We start from the raw sequence: 19067 nt of genomic DNA, 5'->3' as shown, positions 1-19067 counted from the left end.
TAGAAAACAGAGAAAAAGAGGTCTTCTTTGAGCTTCTGGGGCTATGAATTCCTTCCCCTCTGCTGGCTTATGTCTGTGAAATAATCAAGAACCAGAGACTCCTAAATTTTCCTCAAAGTCTCTGTCGTTTTATAGTCTTTTCTTACCTTAGAATATTTCCATCATGACAAAGGCTGAAATATTAGTCAATCAGGCACATTGAAAAACAGAAAAATCACAGTTAGTTTGTTTCTGCAGATAAGTATGGAGTGCCCAGGCTGCGACATTGCTCGGCCTGCCTGGAGGAAGGGGGTTTAGATTTTACTAAGAAAGCTAGGAAAGTAAATTGCCTTGACATTATAAAGGTAATAAGAGGGGGGGTGTTTAAAAAATTTTTTAATAAAAGAACTGTGAGGATTTTAAGTAGAAGAGAGAATATTGAGAGACTTCACAGAATAAGTAGCATTTAAAATGTGTTTTGAGTCACGGTTTCCATGAAGGATTGGAGGAGAGAGTGTCTCTCACAGAGAACAAAATGAACAGAATCAAACACATTTGGGATATGGAAAAAACTAGCTGTGTGGGTGCTTATAATGAAGACATGGACTCCAGCCCTGGAAAGCTGTGTTTAGTCCAGGTTGTGGGAAGCCTTGAATGCCAGGACCATGCCATACGGAGTCGTCAGGTAAAGGCGAGTCAAAGATAAGGATATGCCCTTGGAAGCTGACTTTCCTCAAATATGAGGAAAAAATAGCCAAGTTCCTCTTGAAGGAATGTAACAGAAAAGAGATGGAAGTCTCCTGTATAAATATTGGGGGAAAACACTAGGCCAGAACAATGAAAGAAAAACCTAAATGCCAAATCGATTTTGGTGTTTGAAAACTGAATGACACACTTTTCAATAACCCATGGGTCTAAGAAGAAATAAATCAAATGAGAAATTAAAGTTATTTTGAACGGAATTAAAATGAAAATACAACGTATCAAACTGATTCAGGCAATTAAGACTCTCCCTGTGCAAGTGTGAAACTGATAAGCCATTTGGAAAGTGGGAGAAAAAACTCGGGAATGAAACCGGGTGATGTGTGATTCCCAAAAAATAAAATCGTGTTCCTGTGTACGGCAGTCTACAACCTAAAGTGGGTAGCAATTCATACTTTAGGGTATCTATTCTCAAGGGCCTCTCCATCCCTTCTGGGCATCTGTCTTTGTTAGACACTGATCCACTCACCGACCGAGTCCCTCCTTATTTTAAAGATACACACTCAAGAACTTTGATCTTTCATCTTTTGAAACTTCTTGCATTTCTTTGAAATGCACCTACCTTGATTGTCCATTACTTAGGAGACTCTAGGACAAAATTTAAATTTCCTTAATCTTCAGACACAGTCAGAACATCAGAAGCTTTATGGCCGCCTCTATTCCTAAAACAAAGAAGCCAGTGACAGGTTATTCAATAAGCCCTGGAAAAAGGCAGCCAGCCAGCTTCCAGGATATGCTAACGAAGACGCTGCTTTGACCCCATTTCTAAGATGAATGAACTCGCCAAGAGGGCCCTTGAAGCAACAGTCCATGTTTTAGCTGGCTCTGAAACATGGAATCTCCAGTCCAAAAGCGATCTCAAAGTCCTCTAGTCTAGGACCCTTAGGCATTAAATCCCTGCTGATAATCTCCAATTAGTTGTCCAGTCCACCATTTTCCAGAATGACCTACCCCATCGTTGGCCAGCTTGGCCCCTGTGGCTCACAGTGCCCCAGGCTTTGTGTAAGACACTGGAATCAAGAGATAAATAACGTCTATCTCAGTCTTTAGGGACCTACAACATCGGGGATTGTTAGAAAGTTCTCTATGCAGAGACAAATCTACCTCCCTACTATTTCTGCCATTTGTTTTCATTTGTTCATTCATTCATTCATTCATTCATTCAACAAATGTTTATTGAGTACCTACTCTGTGCCGAGTAGGAACTGGTGCTGGACGCTGGTGAAACACTAGCAAGTAAGTCAGAGAGTTGTCCTTTAGTTAATTTACTTTCTAGTTCTAACCACGGGGTTCCAGGAATGATAAATCCAGTCATTCTGCCTCATGGCAGAACTTCAGCTCTTTGTGACAGCTATGTGATTTCTCATTTCTGGTTTTCCGCTTAGCATGGTCTAAGTCCTCCTGCCATCCTGAGTATGTTCCTCTGAATATTCTCCATGTCAGTCCTATCACCCTTAAACAGAGGCCCTAGAATAGAATTTCTGATGCGTTTGGGCTAAGAGGCTGCCAGTGGATGTGTACAGAAGTGTACAGACGTGGGCAATATTCACCAAGGCAGGGTTTACTGCCATCATTGACCTTATCACTCTGACCTACTCCAAATGATCCATTAATCATGAGCTCCTGCCACAGCAATGCCCTCTCAAGGCACCAAGGAGGGCCGAGATGAATCAGAGAAATTCCCACTTCTCAAAAAATTGAGAGTAGTAGAGATAGGTCATGTAACTCAGAGGAAGAAGAGGTCACAGAGCACTAGGGATATAGAGTATCAAAGAGACTTGATCTAAAACTTTAAAGTTAGGCAGGAAGAGGCTCTTGCAAGAACCTTGGCCACATGTCATGGAAACCAAATCAAGGCCCCAGCAGTGCCAACAGGAAGGAAGGGATAAAGGACAGAGATGTTACAGAAGGACTCTACAGAAAGGCTCTATAAGGCTGAGCGGTTTGCTGTATGTGGGGATCAAAGAGGGGAAGGTTACCAAAAGTCACCCCTGGGTTCCTGGGGCAATAATGTGGTGCGAAGGAAAGCTGGGAAGTCAAGGCAAAGTGCTGGCTCAAGGGAGAGGAGCTAAATTCACATTTGGAGAGTATGAAGTGTAGTGAGTGGGGCTGCCCACCAGTGCGTCAGGGAGAAACACCTGGAGCCAGGAGACAGTACCCTGGCTGTTTGGACACGTGAGAAACTCCCCTGGGCTGCTAAAGTGTCTTGTACCTGGCAGGCAGGTAGAGGGGCTGAGTTGGACCAAGGGCTCAAACCTGAACAGGAACAGCAATTCTCGGTGGGAGAGTCCTCTCCCCCTGCTAGAGGGGAGGTGGCATTTGTAATCTCCAAAACAGGTGGCACGGAAGATATTTTGGTTAGAGTGTCGTTTAAAAACAAGCGCAATCTGTATTCTAAACGAGCTGTCTTTTAGTCGCGATATGAGTCCGATAGTTATATTTTTGAAAGTAAAAACAACATTCAGTGAGAAGATGAGGATTTTTTAAGTATTCATTAAATGAGAAGCCGTGGATGAGAAAAAAAGGTTGGGAAACACTGAATTAGATGAAAAGAGACAAAGAGAAATGATTCAACAAAATGAGCTCGTGAAGATTATTATAAATGGGGACAAATTTAATTTTGCTCTTAGGAGGAGGAAAGGAAGACGATGAGGGTAGGACAATCAGGGCCTTAAGTGTCACACACCATAGACCACAAAAAAACTAGTATCTAAATTTAAAATGCTCCTGTTCTGGAAAGTTCAGAATTCCACCTCGATTTTCTTAGCTTCCCGGCGTGGACGGTGGCAGGAGCAGAACTGTGGGTCCTTTCCCAAGGCCGTCTCAGTGTCCGCCAGCACCTGCTGCCAGCTACCCTGTTCCTCGCCACCCTGCGGCCAGCCATCGTTTTCCTTTCCCCTTTGCTGAGATTTGGGAGAAAGGCATTTGGAGTTGAAGAACAGTGAGTGAAGGGGCCTGCAGAGGCCTCACTGGAATTATTGCCTGAAGCTTGGAAAGAAATATTACAAACCAGCATGTTGGGAGTGCAGAGCTGATAAACTGAGGACTGATGGGGTTAGTGTTAGGTGGCTCAACACTGGATTTGGTCCCAAGCCAAGAAAGCAAAAGTCTCAGGGGGAAGACAAGAATCAATCTGGCTGAAATCATTGTGGCCAAAGCAAAACTAGATACCACACCTAAGGCCAATCTGTGAAGGTTTCGTGACGTAGCCAGGCCACAGAGAGGAACATGATGTGCAGACGGGAGAATCACCCTGAGGAAGAATCAGCCTTGGGACTTGGGACCAGAGGGGGAGCCCTGAGCCCTCAGGTCATAAGAATAGCTGTGAGTAAACCACAGTGTCCGAGTAACTCCCTAGCCTGCAGTCCTTCCTGTGTCTGAGTAGCCTTTCCTGGTAGCTGTAGGGATCCCACAGTAGCTGAGTAGTAGCTGGGTAGCCAGGCCTAGTAGCTGTGGGGATCCCACAATTAGAGTTCATTCAGGCAAGTGGGGGACAGACCAGATTTCCATGGCCCCATCACAGGAAGGGGTCAGGGTCATTCCTTAAAACATGTTGCTCCTGGGGGTTACTTGATAGAAAGAAGCCCACAAGAGCCAAGTAGACATTCTGTCCTCTGACAACCCAAAGAATGCTTTCTTGATTTCAGTTAGGCCACTTGGAGAGAGAAACCGAGCTCCAGTAACAATGGTGGTTGGTTTTCATTATTATTTATAAGTGGACGGGAGTATGGCCAAATTTCCAGGCCACCAACATGGAAAATATATGGCCCCCAATGCTACTAATGGGTTCTGCTACCACTTCATCAGCTCCTCTTTCCCTCTAGGACAAAAAGACTCTCCCTGCTGGTTCCCAGGGAGCCCCATAAACCAGTATTCACTGAGCATCTTCTATATGGGTTATTATATGGATTACCCTTAACAACAGAGAGGGAAGTACAGTTATTCTAATTTTACAACTAAAAAATAGGTCTCCAAAGAGTGTAGTGACCTGGACAACTTCACTCAGCTGAGGCGGGATTTGAGCCCAGGTCTGTCTAACACGAGAGCACATGGTCTTGCCACAAAGAAGGACCAGCTTTGCATTAGTCTTTGGACAGGGGTACATAGGCGAGCTGAGATCTGAGAGCTTCATTCTCCTGGACATACAGCACTTGCCAGAAAGCGAAATTGACTAGCACAGCAATGGAAGGAGCACAGCATCTGGGTGCTGCTCCCCAGACGCAGTTCTATCGTGTCCGGCTGTGAACCACATTGGCCTGGAACAGCGCCACATCCAAGAGGCAGGCAAAGCCTTCGGATCACTCGTGACAACTGCAATCCCCAGCACTGGCACTTGGAAGACAATCACACACATCGGTGCCAATATCTCTCTAGAGAAAACTACATCCCAGAAGTGAGCCAGGACCAAGTCAACTGTCCCCAGGGCCCAACCTGGGCCTCCATGTTTAAGATCAGTCAGGAATCCCACACCTCTATGAAGGAGCCAGTGTGAATGAGAGAAAAAGAAATTGGCACTTGACCGACCGAGGCAGTTCTCAACATGATCTCCCTTTGACCAGGATGGAACTCCAAGTTGTATGATTTTGCTCTTGAACGAAATGCCAAGAAAGTGAAGATGCCAAAAGCATGGTAGGGACATGTTAGTTCTGAGCTGTTCTGAAGGAATTCAAACTTGGCATCCAACACTGCTTCCTTTCACCAGTCTACGGGCATCGATGGGCAACGTAAGGACACATATGATGTCAGCAAAGAGCCTTCAACCCGAGGCTCCAAGAAGTCCTGGCAGCAACATGTCAGGGCCAGTGACCACCCAAGGGCTCGAGGGCCAGGACTCTTTATCATACCACATATGCTGCCAAACACAGGAAGGAGAACACTTAATATAGGAAAGAGGTTTATTGACTATTTCATACAGGAGCCCAATTACATTTTAGAAGATTCTGAAGCACTGGAGTAGAACTAAAATTCCAGAAGAGAGACTGGGGAGGGGGAGGGGGAACAATAATTTAGGTGCAAGATAATACAACATTGCCAAAAAAAAAAAAATCAGCTTAAGGCACAAACAGGAAGCTACTGCTTAAAAGTATCTGCTACATTTTTGAGTCAGTGAAAATGCTTCCAATGGGTTTGGTGTTTCTGGGAGGAAGACTAAGCAAATGAGAATAATCCCAGCCTCAGTGCAACCAGCCTTGACATCCTGCTTTGGGACTCAGACCTTCAGAATCGGCTCTCAGCATGGGGTTCCACTGGCTGAGAAAGACCCACAGGACTGGGGGGCACGGCTTGGACAAAGGGTTCAGGAGGCCGGCGTAGAGCATGGATTGCAGGGAAGTCTGCAGAGAGAGAGAGAAAAGGAAGAGTTAGACATGGAAAATAAAAGGCTGTCTCAGTGATGGACAGAAAGGGTCAGACCAGAATTATATAGGACAAATCTGCCACAAGCAAATCACACAGTCCAACGGAACCTACTTGAGCAGTGTCACTTCCACGCTCAGTTGTGTTTTTCCACATTCAGGTGTCCCCTTGGTGGTGGCGGGGACAGGGGGCAGGAGACTTGGCTTAGGAACCTAGGTACCATGTGTGTACCATTCTATCAACAGTACAATCTGTACACACCAGCAATGGTGAATGAGTCACCAAGCGAGTCTCATTCATCACAATGAGATCTCCTTCCACGAGCATGTCAGTTATCTCTGAGAAATCGCCTGACAGTTAGGTATGTGTCTTGGCCAGGAATTGTCCAGGTCCCACATACTTGCAGTCCTCACTCTCCAGGAGCTTCCGGTACGTGTCGATCTCGCCCTCCAGCCGGGCCCGGACGTCCAGCAGCACCTGGTACTCCTGGTTCTGCCGCTCCAGGTCAGCTCGGATCTCAGACAGCTGCTCCTCCACGGTGCTGATCAGGCTCTGCATCTGGGCCAGCTCGGTGCCATAGCGGGCCTCGGACTCACACAGGGAGTTCTGCAGGCAGTCTTTCTGCGATGGGAAATAATGGGGTAAGAGTCCCAGGTGATCCATATTCAGCAGTGAAAATCAGGGCCAAACTCACCAGGCAGGGAACAAATTCCAAGAATTCATAGGACGTTCTCAGAACTCTGGAGAATTCACTGTCAATATGACAATGACTTTTCACAAAAAATAAAAATCTAACTTGAACTGTGTCATGTTCAGCCCTGTGTCGCCAACACCTGACATGAAGTAGACACCCAGTAAAATCTTGTAAAATGAGTACCTGAAACTCCACACCTTATTATAAAAGGAAGTGGTATTGACTTTTAATAGACACCATTTTTCTGGATCAAACTAACCTTACCAGCAAACCATCTCCACCAGAAAGAGACTGAGATCCTAAGGTCTAATTTGATGTTAAAGGAACTGATTACGGAGACTTCTAAGAGATGCTGCTACCAGGCCATGGACTGAGGCACTGGCAGTGCGGTGAGGGGGAAGCAGGACCCGTACCAGGTTGTGCTGGGCTTGGCGCTCCACCTCCAGGGCGTTCACCGTGCACCTCAGCTCCAGGATCTCCGACTGGCAACACTGCAGCTCCTCGGAGCAGGACATGGCCTGCAGGCTGATGCCCTCAGACTGAAGCACAAGTGCACAGAGACACGATCACCTGCCGGCCAGATGGAAGCTGGACTCCCCACGCTCTGCAGCACCGCCTCACCTGAGCTTCGAACCACTGCTCCACATCGCGGCGGTTGGTCTCCACCATGGCCTCGTACTGGCACCGCATCGCCTCCAGCACACTGTTCAGGTCCACAGTGGGCTCAGTGTCCAGCTCGATCCGGAGCCTGTCTCCCAGCTGGCACCTCAGGGTGTTCACTTCCTGCGGGGACGGAAGGACCCAAACCCTAAGTGAGGAAAGGGCTTTGCACAGAGCAGACAGCACCTGAACCCCTCTCCCGACGAGCACACTGAGGGGCAAACCCACACACGTGCTGATGTGAAAGGTCTGGCCAGGGTCCAGCGGGAAGAGCCCCTCTGAGACCTTCCCGAACTCACAGGGCCAATCTTTAGAGAAGAGACTCTCACTCGGCCACATCCCACAGAGTCACCCCGACTCTCAGACCCAGATCGACCGATTATCCTGAGGCCAACCAGGCCCGGGTTCTGATCCAAGAGCCACACAGGGTGGGAAGGGCTTACTCTCTGCCCAGCGCCCTCCCCCGTGAGTCTGCAGCCACGGGACCACACCTGCTCATGGTCGCTCTTGAGGCAGAGCTGCTCCTCCTTCAGGGACTCCTGCTGGGCCTCCAGGTCAGCCTTGGCCAGGCTCATGTCATCCAGGAGCTTGTGCATCCCGCACATGTCCGCCTCCACCAGCAGGCGCAGGGCGTGCTCACTCTCATACCTGCCATCACGGGACATGCGGGGTCAACAGATGCCAAGGAGAGCCCCTCTCAGCTGCCCTGGGTCCCCACCTTCTTTACCACCTTCAATCCTCATTTGCTCATTTGATCAACAATCACTGTGTAGGACCCTGTAGCTACACAGCTGATGGTCAGGACCAGTATTGTTATGCTCATTGAGCAAATGGAAACTGAGACTCAGAAAGAATAAGTGGGTTGTCCAAGGTTATATATCTTGATTAATAGTAAATCATGGACTCAACCTAAATGACCAGACTTCAAATACAGTATTTATTCTGCCATAAGGAGGTCATCTAGCCAGGAAAAAGAATAAGAGTTAAAAATAAGAGTTTAAAAATAAGAGTTCTGGAGCTACGGTTTGCTACTTTACCCATTAGATTAACCATTTTGCATTGTTTTTCTGCTTTTCTCATTCATTCAATTACAACTCTTGATAACAAGAAGCTACGATAATAATTCTTCCCACTGATGAATTAAGCTAAGGGTCCGGGAGTCTGTCAAGGACCTGTGCACTCAAAGTTTATTGTTGCAATGACTTGGTTTTGCTTCTGGTTATAACGCAAAACCCTCTTATCTTCTAGGTATGGGGAGAAGATGAAATAGGATCTAATCAATCTAGACTATACTTCCTTTTCTTGTTATAATGCTTTTGTTCTTTTCCATCCTATATAATGACTATTTCTAGTAATCGGTTAAGTTATGGTTTGGAGAGGAAGAAAGTGAGCACTTATTCATTGATTCATTCCGTTTTCGAACACCTACTTTGGACCAAGTACTCTGGTGGGCAGTTGGAAATAGATGAGAAGAGAGAAGTCACTCTGAGCCCTCTTGACTCTACTTACTTGATTCTAAAGTCGTCGGCAGCCAGCTTGGCGTTGTCGATTTGGCTAATCAGCCTGGCGTTCTCCGCCTTGCTGCACAGGATCTAAGGAAAACCAGCACAGTTCTCACACGCACACATCATACTCCAGCCTCAGCCCTACGTGTGGTGTCTACACTCCTGCTCGGGAGAACCCAAGACCCCAAAGTCTTTGAGCCTTCGGTGGTTTTGGCCTGCCACACCCCTGCTCCCGCAGACCCGGCCTATCCCGGGCTGCCCCAGACCTCACCTTCTGCTGGAGCTCCTCGATGCTCCGGAAGTAGCTCTGGTAGTCCGGGCACACGGTGGACTCGTGGCATTTGCTCCACTCTCGGATCTTGGTCTCCAGCTCCGCGTTGTCTCGCTCCAGCTGGCGCACCTTCTCCAGGTAGTTGGCCAGGCGGTCATTCAGGAACTGCATGGTCACCTTCTCGTGGCCGTTCAGGCTGCCTTCACCATAGGTCCCACAGATTCCGATGTTGCCGGGAACGTGGCAGGTCCCTGGCAAGGGGCACGCGGTGTTGCAGCTGGGGGGCAGACAGAGGCTGGGTCGGCCCAGAGGGGTCGTCCCCACACGGACTCGGTTGGCGTGTGCCACGGTGGCCAAGAGGCCTGGGGAGGCAGGCTTGACCTCTGCCCCAGGCTGGCTCCCAATATCGATGGAGGAGATACATAAGTTTCTTTCCCCAGGAGTCGTGATGCTGCCCAGCGATGGGGAGGAGCTGACGTAGAAGGAAGTCATGCTGTGGGCTGAGGCTGCACAAGAGGTTCAGAGTGCTGGGAAGGCCAAGACACTGAGTCTGCCAACCCCCTTCCCTCCTAGGCCTTTTATACCCCATCCCAGGCGGGCGTTGGCTCAGCGCTTTGCCCTCGCTGCCTTGATTCTCGACCTGTTGTTATATCGTCATCCTGTTACTCAGCTGTTGAGTTTACCATTAAGGGTTTCTCACCTCATTAAAGGACTGTGGATGAATCTGAGGTGCCTCTTGGCTCTTTGATATCAGGTTGTCTGTTGCTGGGAGATCAGAGATTCATATATACTCAACCATCACTAGCAGTAATGCAGCTCTCAAATGTCCTCTCTCAGGACTGGGCTGATCTCCTTGTGGATGTGGCCACACTGAAGGATCAAATCTTACAGTTAATGATTTGTGTAGAGGAGAGAGACAAAAATCTATAAGACCTATGGCTCTGTCACCTGTGCTCATGCACAACCGGCCTCTACTTTAACGAGAAAATACCGGTTTATAAAACTAGCAAGTCTACTAATATTTTAATGTTGAGAGATCCCTATTTCTTCTTCTTTCTTCTTTTACATTGCATTCTCCCCTCGAGGAGCAATAAAGCATCAGTACACTCAGAACCCTTGGTGCTAATTAAGTTTTGGTTGACTAGTAAGAACTGGCTTTCATTCATTCACTTGTTCAGCATGTTCCCTGAACATTGCCCATAACTCAGGCAGTGTGCTGGTTCCTGGACATACAATGGTCTCTGTTCTTCAGCAGAAATCAGTGTTGCAGAAATCCTAGAGTGTCTTAAACAAACTTAAATGAGAACCATAGATCAATGAGAATTAGTGAAAGACAGAGGATTCGTGGTCCTGACAAAGGATGAATCCAGCAAGAAGCTACTAACGAAACAAAACAAAACACCTTATTTGATCCAGAAAAGGGAAATTGGGCACAGAGCTCAAGGGATACTTAGACAAAAGTTCAAGAACTAACATTTGTAGAAGACACAGAGGTGCTAGCTATTCTACTGTATTCTTTCCTATTGAGTTTATGTCACCTGTGAGGTAGCTGTTCTTAGCATCAATGTGCAGATGAAGAAACTAGAGTAAAATCCACTTTCTGATTCGCAGAGTGAATAAACTGGCAAAGGCTCACTCCGTCTCATGTCTACAGAGCCCATTCTCTTTCTACCTCGTCACGACCCCCTGTGAGAACAACCTGTACCATGGCCCATGACATTGGTCTGAAGAGTGCAGAAGGCTTAGTTATTGGACAGGAAGGTGGCGTTATACTCAAAAATGAGACTCTGTAGTATATCTCAGATCCCAGAGAGTTCCATCAGAACTGCAGGACCAAGGCAACCAACTGCTATGGGGCCAGGAGTTGCCCTTCCAAAGTGGTCAAGGGAAAGTAGACGGACCAAAAGACTGAGTGTGGAAGATCCAATGGGATAAGGCCCTAAAAGAGTATAAAAAAATCTCTTCTCTGAGAGAAATTCAAGAACAAGCATTCTCATGGAAACCAAGTGGAAAGCTGTGGGTGTGAGTATTGGTGAAACTTGGACTCTTGGAATTCTGTCGAGAAGAAATAAAATTAAAAGATTTGGAATTCTTCCCAACAGGGAAACCCACTCTGGGTCAGCTGTGGCTCTCCCAGTTACCCTGAGGTCATCGATGAATAATTATTTACTGGGGCAATCCTTAGATGACCTCTCCCAGCCAGGCTGCCCTTCAGAAGCCTTTGGACACATCTGCATATGTTCCATCTTCAAACACCTCTTTGTTTCTCTCTTCCATCTCATCACGTAGCATCACTATAATCCAGAGAATTGGACCATTAAAATTATTTCCTTTGATTTGCTAAATAGCCTCCACCTTTTGACCCTATTCCCTGGCACGATTTATCCCATTGATGAAAGTCAAGGTTCCTCCCATCTCAGAACACCCGCCACTTCATACTTCCAGGCATCACAGCAGAAGTTTTGCATCCCTGGCTGACAGCCCTCTCTAAAGCTCAGTCTGTGCCCTTGGTGTGGGTCTGTTTATCACAATGGCATTGATGCTGCCTGCTCCTCTGTAAAGCAGTGGATTCTGTTGATTTTCTTTTGTCTCAAACGAACTGGCAGCAGGTGGAAGGCATGAGGCAGGTGTCTGAGACACATTCAGCTTTGTAAGTGAGGAGGATCCCATCCTCGACACCCTAGACTGCTTCCTTTCACTTCCCTGTGAAAACTTCCTGGCCCCTGAGAACAACACAGCTGGTTGCATGAAAGGAAGTGCTGACAATGAAGAGTGCCACCTCTTCTTTCTTTAGAAGTAAGGTGATCCTGCAGCCCTCCTTCACTCACAGAGCCACCTCTTCTTTCTTTAGAAGTAAAAGTTTTTGAGCGGCAATCTATCTTCAGGGGGAGGTGGGACACAGGGTCCAAAACAGCGTCATTCGATGCCAAGGCATTGGAACATACAGACGCATCTCTGAATAAGAGAGAAAGCAGTGGAGGTGAAGCAGCCCACACGGCTTGCATCTAATCTACAGCTACCTTATCTATTGCGGGGGGAGATTCTGAAGATACCTAAGGAAACAGGTGCTGTCCACACACAGCACCCACTGTGTGTTGCACCAGGGGGAAAGTTTGCAAACCATGACAAATGGTGCATCCTGGCACAACTGTGCTTGCAATGCTCTCACGCACCCAGTAAGGAGATCACAGGATGAGGAAGGACACCCTGAGAGATCTTTGTGATTTCAAAAGTCCATCTCACAAAGCTTCGAAACAGAGGAAAAGTCACCATTTTCTCTTACATGAGATTTTACAATCATGTTATTGGAGAATCTTTACTTTGATTTCAAAGTTTTTTAAAATTATTATTCTGTTTTATTCTTGTCCCAGGTCTCCAGATCATCAGAGACTAATTATTGGGAAAATAATTCTCTTCACTTTCCCTTTCTTTATCCCCCTGATCCAAGTGTTCCTTTACCTACATTACAGGGTAGGACCTTTGCTTTATCTTCTACTAGGGCCCATTACGAAGCCCTTTAATACAGCATAACAGAGTGGCTGTGGTTCTACTATTAGAGTCTGGTTCTACCATTGACTAGCTCATCTACAAGCCAAGTGAACTTGGCTTGGTGACTTGACCTCTCTATTCCATTGTTTCTGCATGTGCAAAATGGAAGCAAAAATAGCACGTGGGTCACAGATTTGTTTAAAGTAATAAAGAAGTTGATATCTGTAAATCGTTTAAAATAATGTCTGGCGTGAAGCACAAGTAGAAGTCAATAGCTATTTTTTTTTCAGATGACTTTTAATCATGGGTTTAGATGTTTGCATCATTCATAATTCAAAATGCTTATTAAATTACCATCTTATACCTATTTAAGTTAGCAAATATCAAAAAGGTTAATGTCACAATGTTGGCACTATTATACACTGCGGAAGAGAGAGGAAATCATGCAACCTCTTTGCAAGGCAGTTCAGCGATATCTATTAAAAGCACAACTGCACATACACTATGACCCAGTAATTCCACTTTTAGGAATTTAGCCTATAGATACACTTATACGGACACATGTACAAGGATAACAAAGATATTCATTGCAATAGCTTGGGAGTCATACTAGACTGGGAAGAAACTAAATGTCCACGAACAGAAGATTTGTTAAATAAATTGTAGTTCATCCATGTAGCAAAAAGCTTGTAGCCATTGCAGTAATGAGGTAGGTCTATATATACTAACATAGAAATGACACCTACTATATAAGTAAAAAAAAAAAAAAAGCCAAGTGCACAACAAGATACTTGGTACTTTTTATAATTACCAAAAGGGAGATATAGGTAGACTTATTTATAGCAAAATCTCAAATAATAAAATTAGGTGTGAAAAATATATAACTTTATCAAGAGACATTATCATCATCACCATTCTAAGAATATATATATATACATATACACACAAACATAACTTATTTTCTTATCATTGGACTACATTGCACTTTTAATCTTCATCCCCCATTACACCAAAGGGCAGAACCTTAATCTTAGTCATCTTGAGAACCCCTGTCCAAGGGGTTGCCCCAAGTTCCAGAGGCCTTTTTTCTGGGATGTTGGGGGAGAGGAGGTGGGCAGGAATGTGTCCTTAGCATTTGTATCCATTCACGCTGTACCCATCAAGACCCACATGGGTCCTCCTGCCTAGTTCTGAGTTGTCAGAACACCGAGGTGTTGTCAGGTCATCGTTGTCCCCATCCACAGGTCCTTGAGCTCACGGGACTCTCTTTGTTAAATCCCTTTGTTACATCTCTGATCCTTCTGCTGCTGCTGTATCACCCTGGGCCTCAGGATTCTCTACGAAGGTTCTCTAGGCTTTTCTGCTGAGACTCTCCTGAACCATTTCTTTTCTGGGGTCTTGGTGCCTTTCCAGGTTACACATGGGGAAGGAATAAGAAACACCTTCTGCTCCTCGGTCCCAAACCTACCTGAGGTTTCTATTATCCCTCTTCCCTTGATTCTGCCTCCCAGTCTGGGAGAAGGGAGCAGATAAGCAGAGGACCTACAAGCATCTCAATTATCTTCTCTTCCCCTCTTCTTCATCGCCTGATCCCAACATGCCTTCATCTAACTGGAGGGCAGGACACTGTCCTTACTTATTTCAGACAAGTCCATGCTCTTGTCCACTCAGGACCTGGTCTGTCAAACCTCAAAAGACACTTCCCTACCTTCTGCTATGACATCTCTTCCCCAAATCACTAAATGATGCTCAGGCTACAGAAAGGCCTTCTGGTACAAGGGAATACAATAAGGAGCATCCATTACTACATCAAAATATCCCCCACTTCGTTTAGACATGTATAGAAACTAACTTGTAGAGTAGGACTATCTGTATGCGATAGCCTTTTGTTATGTTTCGAGTTTTTACAGTATTTGTGTTCTACTTGTATAATTTTTGTAAGTTTTTTTTTTTCAAGACGCCTTCCTATGAACAAAAAAAAAATGTTTGATATTTTGTTAGAGCTTGAATACCTTTGGGTTCCATTTCCCCTTTCAGGAGTCTGTAACTTTTGTGCTAAACAGGTTGAGTTACAGATGCTGTTCAGAAGTCCCTTTGCCCTCCACACCCTCATCTTTGAGTGATGATGATTCCGGTTGATGATTTCTGTGGGGCATTGGACCAGGAACCATCTCCACTGTCCTGTGTCTCCATAAGCCTGTGGATGTCCCCACAATGTTATTCACCCACTACTCTGGGCTTCTCAGGAGACCATTTCCTGTGGGTGTTAAGCTAATAAAACTCTCACTGACCTTGCTGGTGATAGTCCTGGGGCACATGTGCATTAAATGGGAAGGAGAAAATACAACTGTGGGAACTTGGAGGGTAAATGATTTAGGAAGTTGGGAAAACGTAAACTTCTGAATATGTCATTGTAGAACTATTTATTTGGCCCACTTCACAAATTTGTGGAATAAAATTAGAGAAATATTGACAACTCTTGTTCCTTCTGCATGTAAAAACCTATCATTATATACCCTGATACTGAAACATTCTCAAGGTCAAGTCTATCCCTAAGAGTTCATATTTCTAAGCTTAAGAATTGCCTTCAGGGGGATGCTTCCTCCAGCTTCGCCAGGTATTTGGTCAGTCCCTCTTCTCCACTCACATTGACTCCTTAGTTTACCTTGAATACAGCCTTCCTCATTGTATCCTTTGTTGTTGGTTTACTTGGAAGACTCTTAGGAGCAGGGATTTTTGTCTTACTCCTTTTGTTTTGTTCATCTCTGTAATTCTCAGCACAGCACCTGACATACAGGAAATGCTCCGTCGATGAAAACATGAAAGCAGTGACCAAATGAGCTTAGCTATGGAGCAAATCATACTCAGTATTACCCTCCACCATGCCTGGTGTATGGTCATGCTCAGTAAATGTGCACTGAATGAATGAAGCAATCAATCAATCGATGAAGAAACATAGTATGAAGCTAAACAGTAGAATGTTATGTCAATGACTTGTAAACCCTGGGGTTTTAAATCAAATCAACTCAGGACAAGATTTGTTTTCATTTAGGAGCATATTTACATGAAAATCTCTACAGAGATTTCAAAAGTAGATCACAATGAATTATGTGTTTAACCCATGTCCCTTTGTGAAACAAATACGATTATTTAATGGCGAAACTAGCTGGACTGGTTTTTACATCACTGGGAATAGCCTTCCTCTGCCAATGACATACGCTCCTCTCAAGAGTTACCCTCTCCCCCATCTCAGACGCTAGCATTGACCAGTGGAATGTTCAGCACAGACAAGACATTTAGAAGGATTTAGACAGCAATGAGCTGGAGGCAAACTAGCTGGTTCAGGGAAATGACTCATATGCTGTCTTAGGAGGTTTATACTAAATAAATCAAGGTGTAGGTCCTTTCCAAATTACACTATCAGTGACCATGAGTGTGAGAAACAGGAACATCCAAGGCTCACATTGCAGTACATCCTTTTAAAAGGCAGACTCTCTCTCACACACACACACACACACACACAGAATAAATACTCAAGTGCTGTGACACAAAGAGAGTTGCTTTGCAGCCAGAGCAATCTAGGTCCTCGTTCTGACTCAGCCTTAGTCAAGTTGTTTAACTTCTGTGAACCTCAATGTTTCATGATTTAAAAGCAGTTACGATGTCTGCCCTATGAGAGCAAGAGAGAAGCATTCTGTTCTTGGAGAGAAGAGATGGCATTTAACACCAGGCAGGCCCAAACCATCACTATACAAAACTCCATCTAAAACTGTGCAGTTACTGTCAAATGTTTATTTTAACAATCAGAGAGGAAGAGAGCAAAGCAGACTCTGTGTAATGAAGAGTTCGCTGTTCACAGTGAGGAAGGAAATTCATCAGGCACAGAAGCAGGAGACTGGATTAAAGCAGGAGATGGGGCTTTCCTGAAAGGCAGTGCCCCTAAGGTGGGCACGCACTCAATGGGACCCATTTCATTCATTTCTTTTCTAGGAAAAAGTCAACCTTGCAAAGGGAGCTTTCCAAAGCTCTCGGATCATGGAAAAAGAACCAAGCCAGTTTCTGGAAAGAACTTTCTGCCCCTTAACACAATCTAGTCAATCAATTTCAGACAAAATGGTGACTTGATATCATGAGAGGTTCTTCCAAAAGAATACCCCTCACCACTGGGCCCATCTTCAGCATGGGAAGCTATAGCCCCCAAAAGCAATGGACAGTTCCTTCCTCCATGAAAACAAGGCTGGCTTGAGCCATGCCAGCCTTTACTCTGACTTTGGTGGAAAGTGTCACTTCTCCATGTCTCCATGTTGCTTTTTATCTTATAAAGCCACAAGATAGGACATGCTATGAGGCTGAGATGAGCTATTTTTCCAACCAGCTTATAACCATATTTAGAAATCAGAACTACAAAAAGACATAATCTGCATTCCCCCAAAATGAAGTTCTATAGGATTCATAGTGGCCTCGAGTTACTGAGTGTGCCTCATGGGACTAAAATAGGTTTACCCATCCCTTTAACCTGGTGGACCCAAAGCGCGAAAAGGAAACAAGACCACCCATAAAATTTGATCCCCTCTCCTTGGAAAAACTCAATGTAATGGAGTTGCTAAGAAGGCTCTGCCCCTCAAAACAAGGTTTTCTCATTGTTTGGACTAATGCAAATAGTCAAGTACAATTTGCCCTGGAAATCAAGTTATTAAATGCATCAATTTGTTTCTGGTTGAATTTAACTGTTAGAGGAAATTAATTTTAGTTGCCTGGAAGAAAAGACCTGAAGCCATGAGTGAGTTTTGAACCTGATCAGTCTGGCTCAGCACCCACACTCCTGGTCATTATATGATACTGGCTCCAGATGAGGTTTTCGTGGTGCTTTATCCTTTTCAGAGTGTTTTAATTTCTCACTTAGAATCCATGACAGATGTAGGATGTAAGTAGGAAAGATAATGTCATCTCCATTTAACAGCAGGAAAAAATGCTGAGGTTCAAGCATGTTAACTGATGATTCTCAAGCCCCATCGCAAGTCAGTAATAAAGTCAGGACCAGAAGCATTCATTCTTTCAACAGGTGTTTATTGAGCATCTACTCTGTGCCAGGCAGTGCTCGGCTCTGGGGAAGCAGAAGTAGACAGATGCTAATCCCGACTCAGCATTTTAATGAGATAAATAATAGACAAGTAAGCAACTTCAGCTGTTGAGAGATACTATGATGAAAATAAACAGGACATAAAGTGAAGAAGTTGTGGTTACCATAGATTAATGGTCAAGCAAGTAACATTTCAGATTAGACATAAATAACAACAAAGAGGAGGAAAAGCATTCCAGGGAAGAGGAAGAGGGACATGTCTCCTGGCATGTGTCCAAGAACGGAAAGACCACTATGGTAAAGATGAGGAAGAGTAGGAGACGAGATGAATGCATAGACAGGAAACAAGTATAAATATTTTGAAAATACTGTAGTGAAATATTTTCCATCATTCTTATACCATCATGCCCAGTAGCTCTCTGTCTATTGAATCAATAGTTTTTAATACTCCAGAAAAATGTTCTAGAAAAAATAAAGTCATTTTTCAAATTTTACTAAAAATTGGATGAAGAGAAGGGTATAGCCAGACAATAGTTGTGAGAGTCAGTATTTTATATAGAAAAGAAAGATTTCTTAATCTGAAAGTTCCCTTTACATCTCAAGAGGCACTCCTGGTCCTTTGTCAAAGGTAGAAACCCTAAGTGGAGAGAACTCAGATCTGATAGAGGCAAGTTCCCACCTAACCTTTAGAGAAGATAAAGCCAATGTCCTAGAGAGGCGGGCAGGAGGGAAAAAGAAAGAAAGTAGAAGAGAAAGTGATCAAATATGCAGTTTCTAGTGCCATATTCCCCTCTGGCACCATTATTCAAAGCTGGAGATGTTAGAAATAGTTAGAAACAGTAAATTTAAGGGAATCCTAAACAGTGAAATTTGTTCCCCAATTCCTTGGTCACCAACTAATCAATTGTAGCTGTTAAATTTCTCGGGTTAAAGTTGGTGTCCTTGAAATGCAAATGCAACTTCAAGGCATGCCCTAGACTCACCCCAACATACTTCTTCAACTTGATCCCAGCCCTGAGTGTCTTTGATGTAGATATTCTGAGACACCAGTGGTGGCTGGGATCCAGCCACTGAGTTATGGAGCATATCTAGGAAAATCGAGAGCTGGGAAGGAAGGCCCCCAATCAAGATTCCACTTTTCCTGGTATATTTGGATAGAACTACGCATGCAGAAAGTCAGCAATAGTTAGAAGGCAGATTTCCTAAATGTCTAAGGAGCATTTCTATTTGGGTATCCCCTTGCCTTAACCACCCCTACTGGTCCACAGGCAT

At 44.8% G+C, this 19067-nt stretch overlaps 1 protein-coding gene across 1 annotated transcript; it reads right to left on the bottom strand.

Annotated features, from left to right (window-relative positions):
* Positions 1-6037: 6037 nt before the first annotated feature.
* LOC120611132 (keratin, type I cuticular Ha7-like) lies at positions 6038-9718 on the bottom strand. The gene is made up of 7 exons (XM_039873519.1): positions 9227-9718; positions 8960-9042; positions 7942-8098; positions 7412-7573; positions 7204-7329; positions 6497-6717; positions 6038-6074 (listed from the first exon to the last, which is right to left on the bottom strand). The coding sequence occupies exons 1-7, from the start codon at positions 9716-9718 to the stop codon at positions 6038-6040; spliced, it is 1278 nt and encodes a 425-aa protein (XP_039729453.1).
* Between the last annotated feature and the right edge of the window lie 9349 nt (positions 9719-19067).

Source organism: Pteropus medius, unplaced genomic scaffold (genome assembly GCF_902729225.1).
Source record: "Pteropus medius unplaced genomic scaffold, Ma_sr-lr_union100, whole genome shotgun sequence".
Lineage (NCBI taxonomy): Eukaryota > Metazoa > Chordata > Mammalia > Chiroptera > Pteropodidae > Pteropus > Pteropus medius.
This window is presented reverse-complemented; position numbering and strand designations above follow the sequence as displayed.

Bases quoted from the DNA above. Each gene is read 5' to 3' on its own strand.
- LOC120611132 (XM_039873519.1), bottom strand. From the start codon at position 9,718: ATGACTTCCTTCTACGTCAGCTCCTCCCCATCGCTGGGCAGCATCACG. The intron at 7,574-7,941 runs GTGTGGTCCCGT...CCGTCCCCGCAG, and splicing joins TCAAGAGCGACCATGAGCAG to GAAGTGAACACCCTGAGGTG. The intron at 7,330-7,411 runs GTGAGGCGGTGC...CTTGTGCTTCAG, and splicing joins AGCAGTGGTTCGAAGCTCAG to TCTGAGGGCATCAGCCTGCA.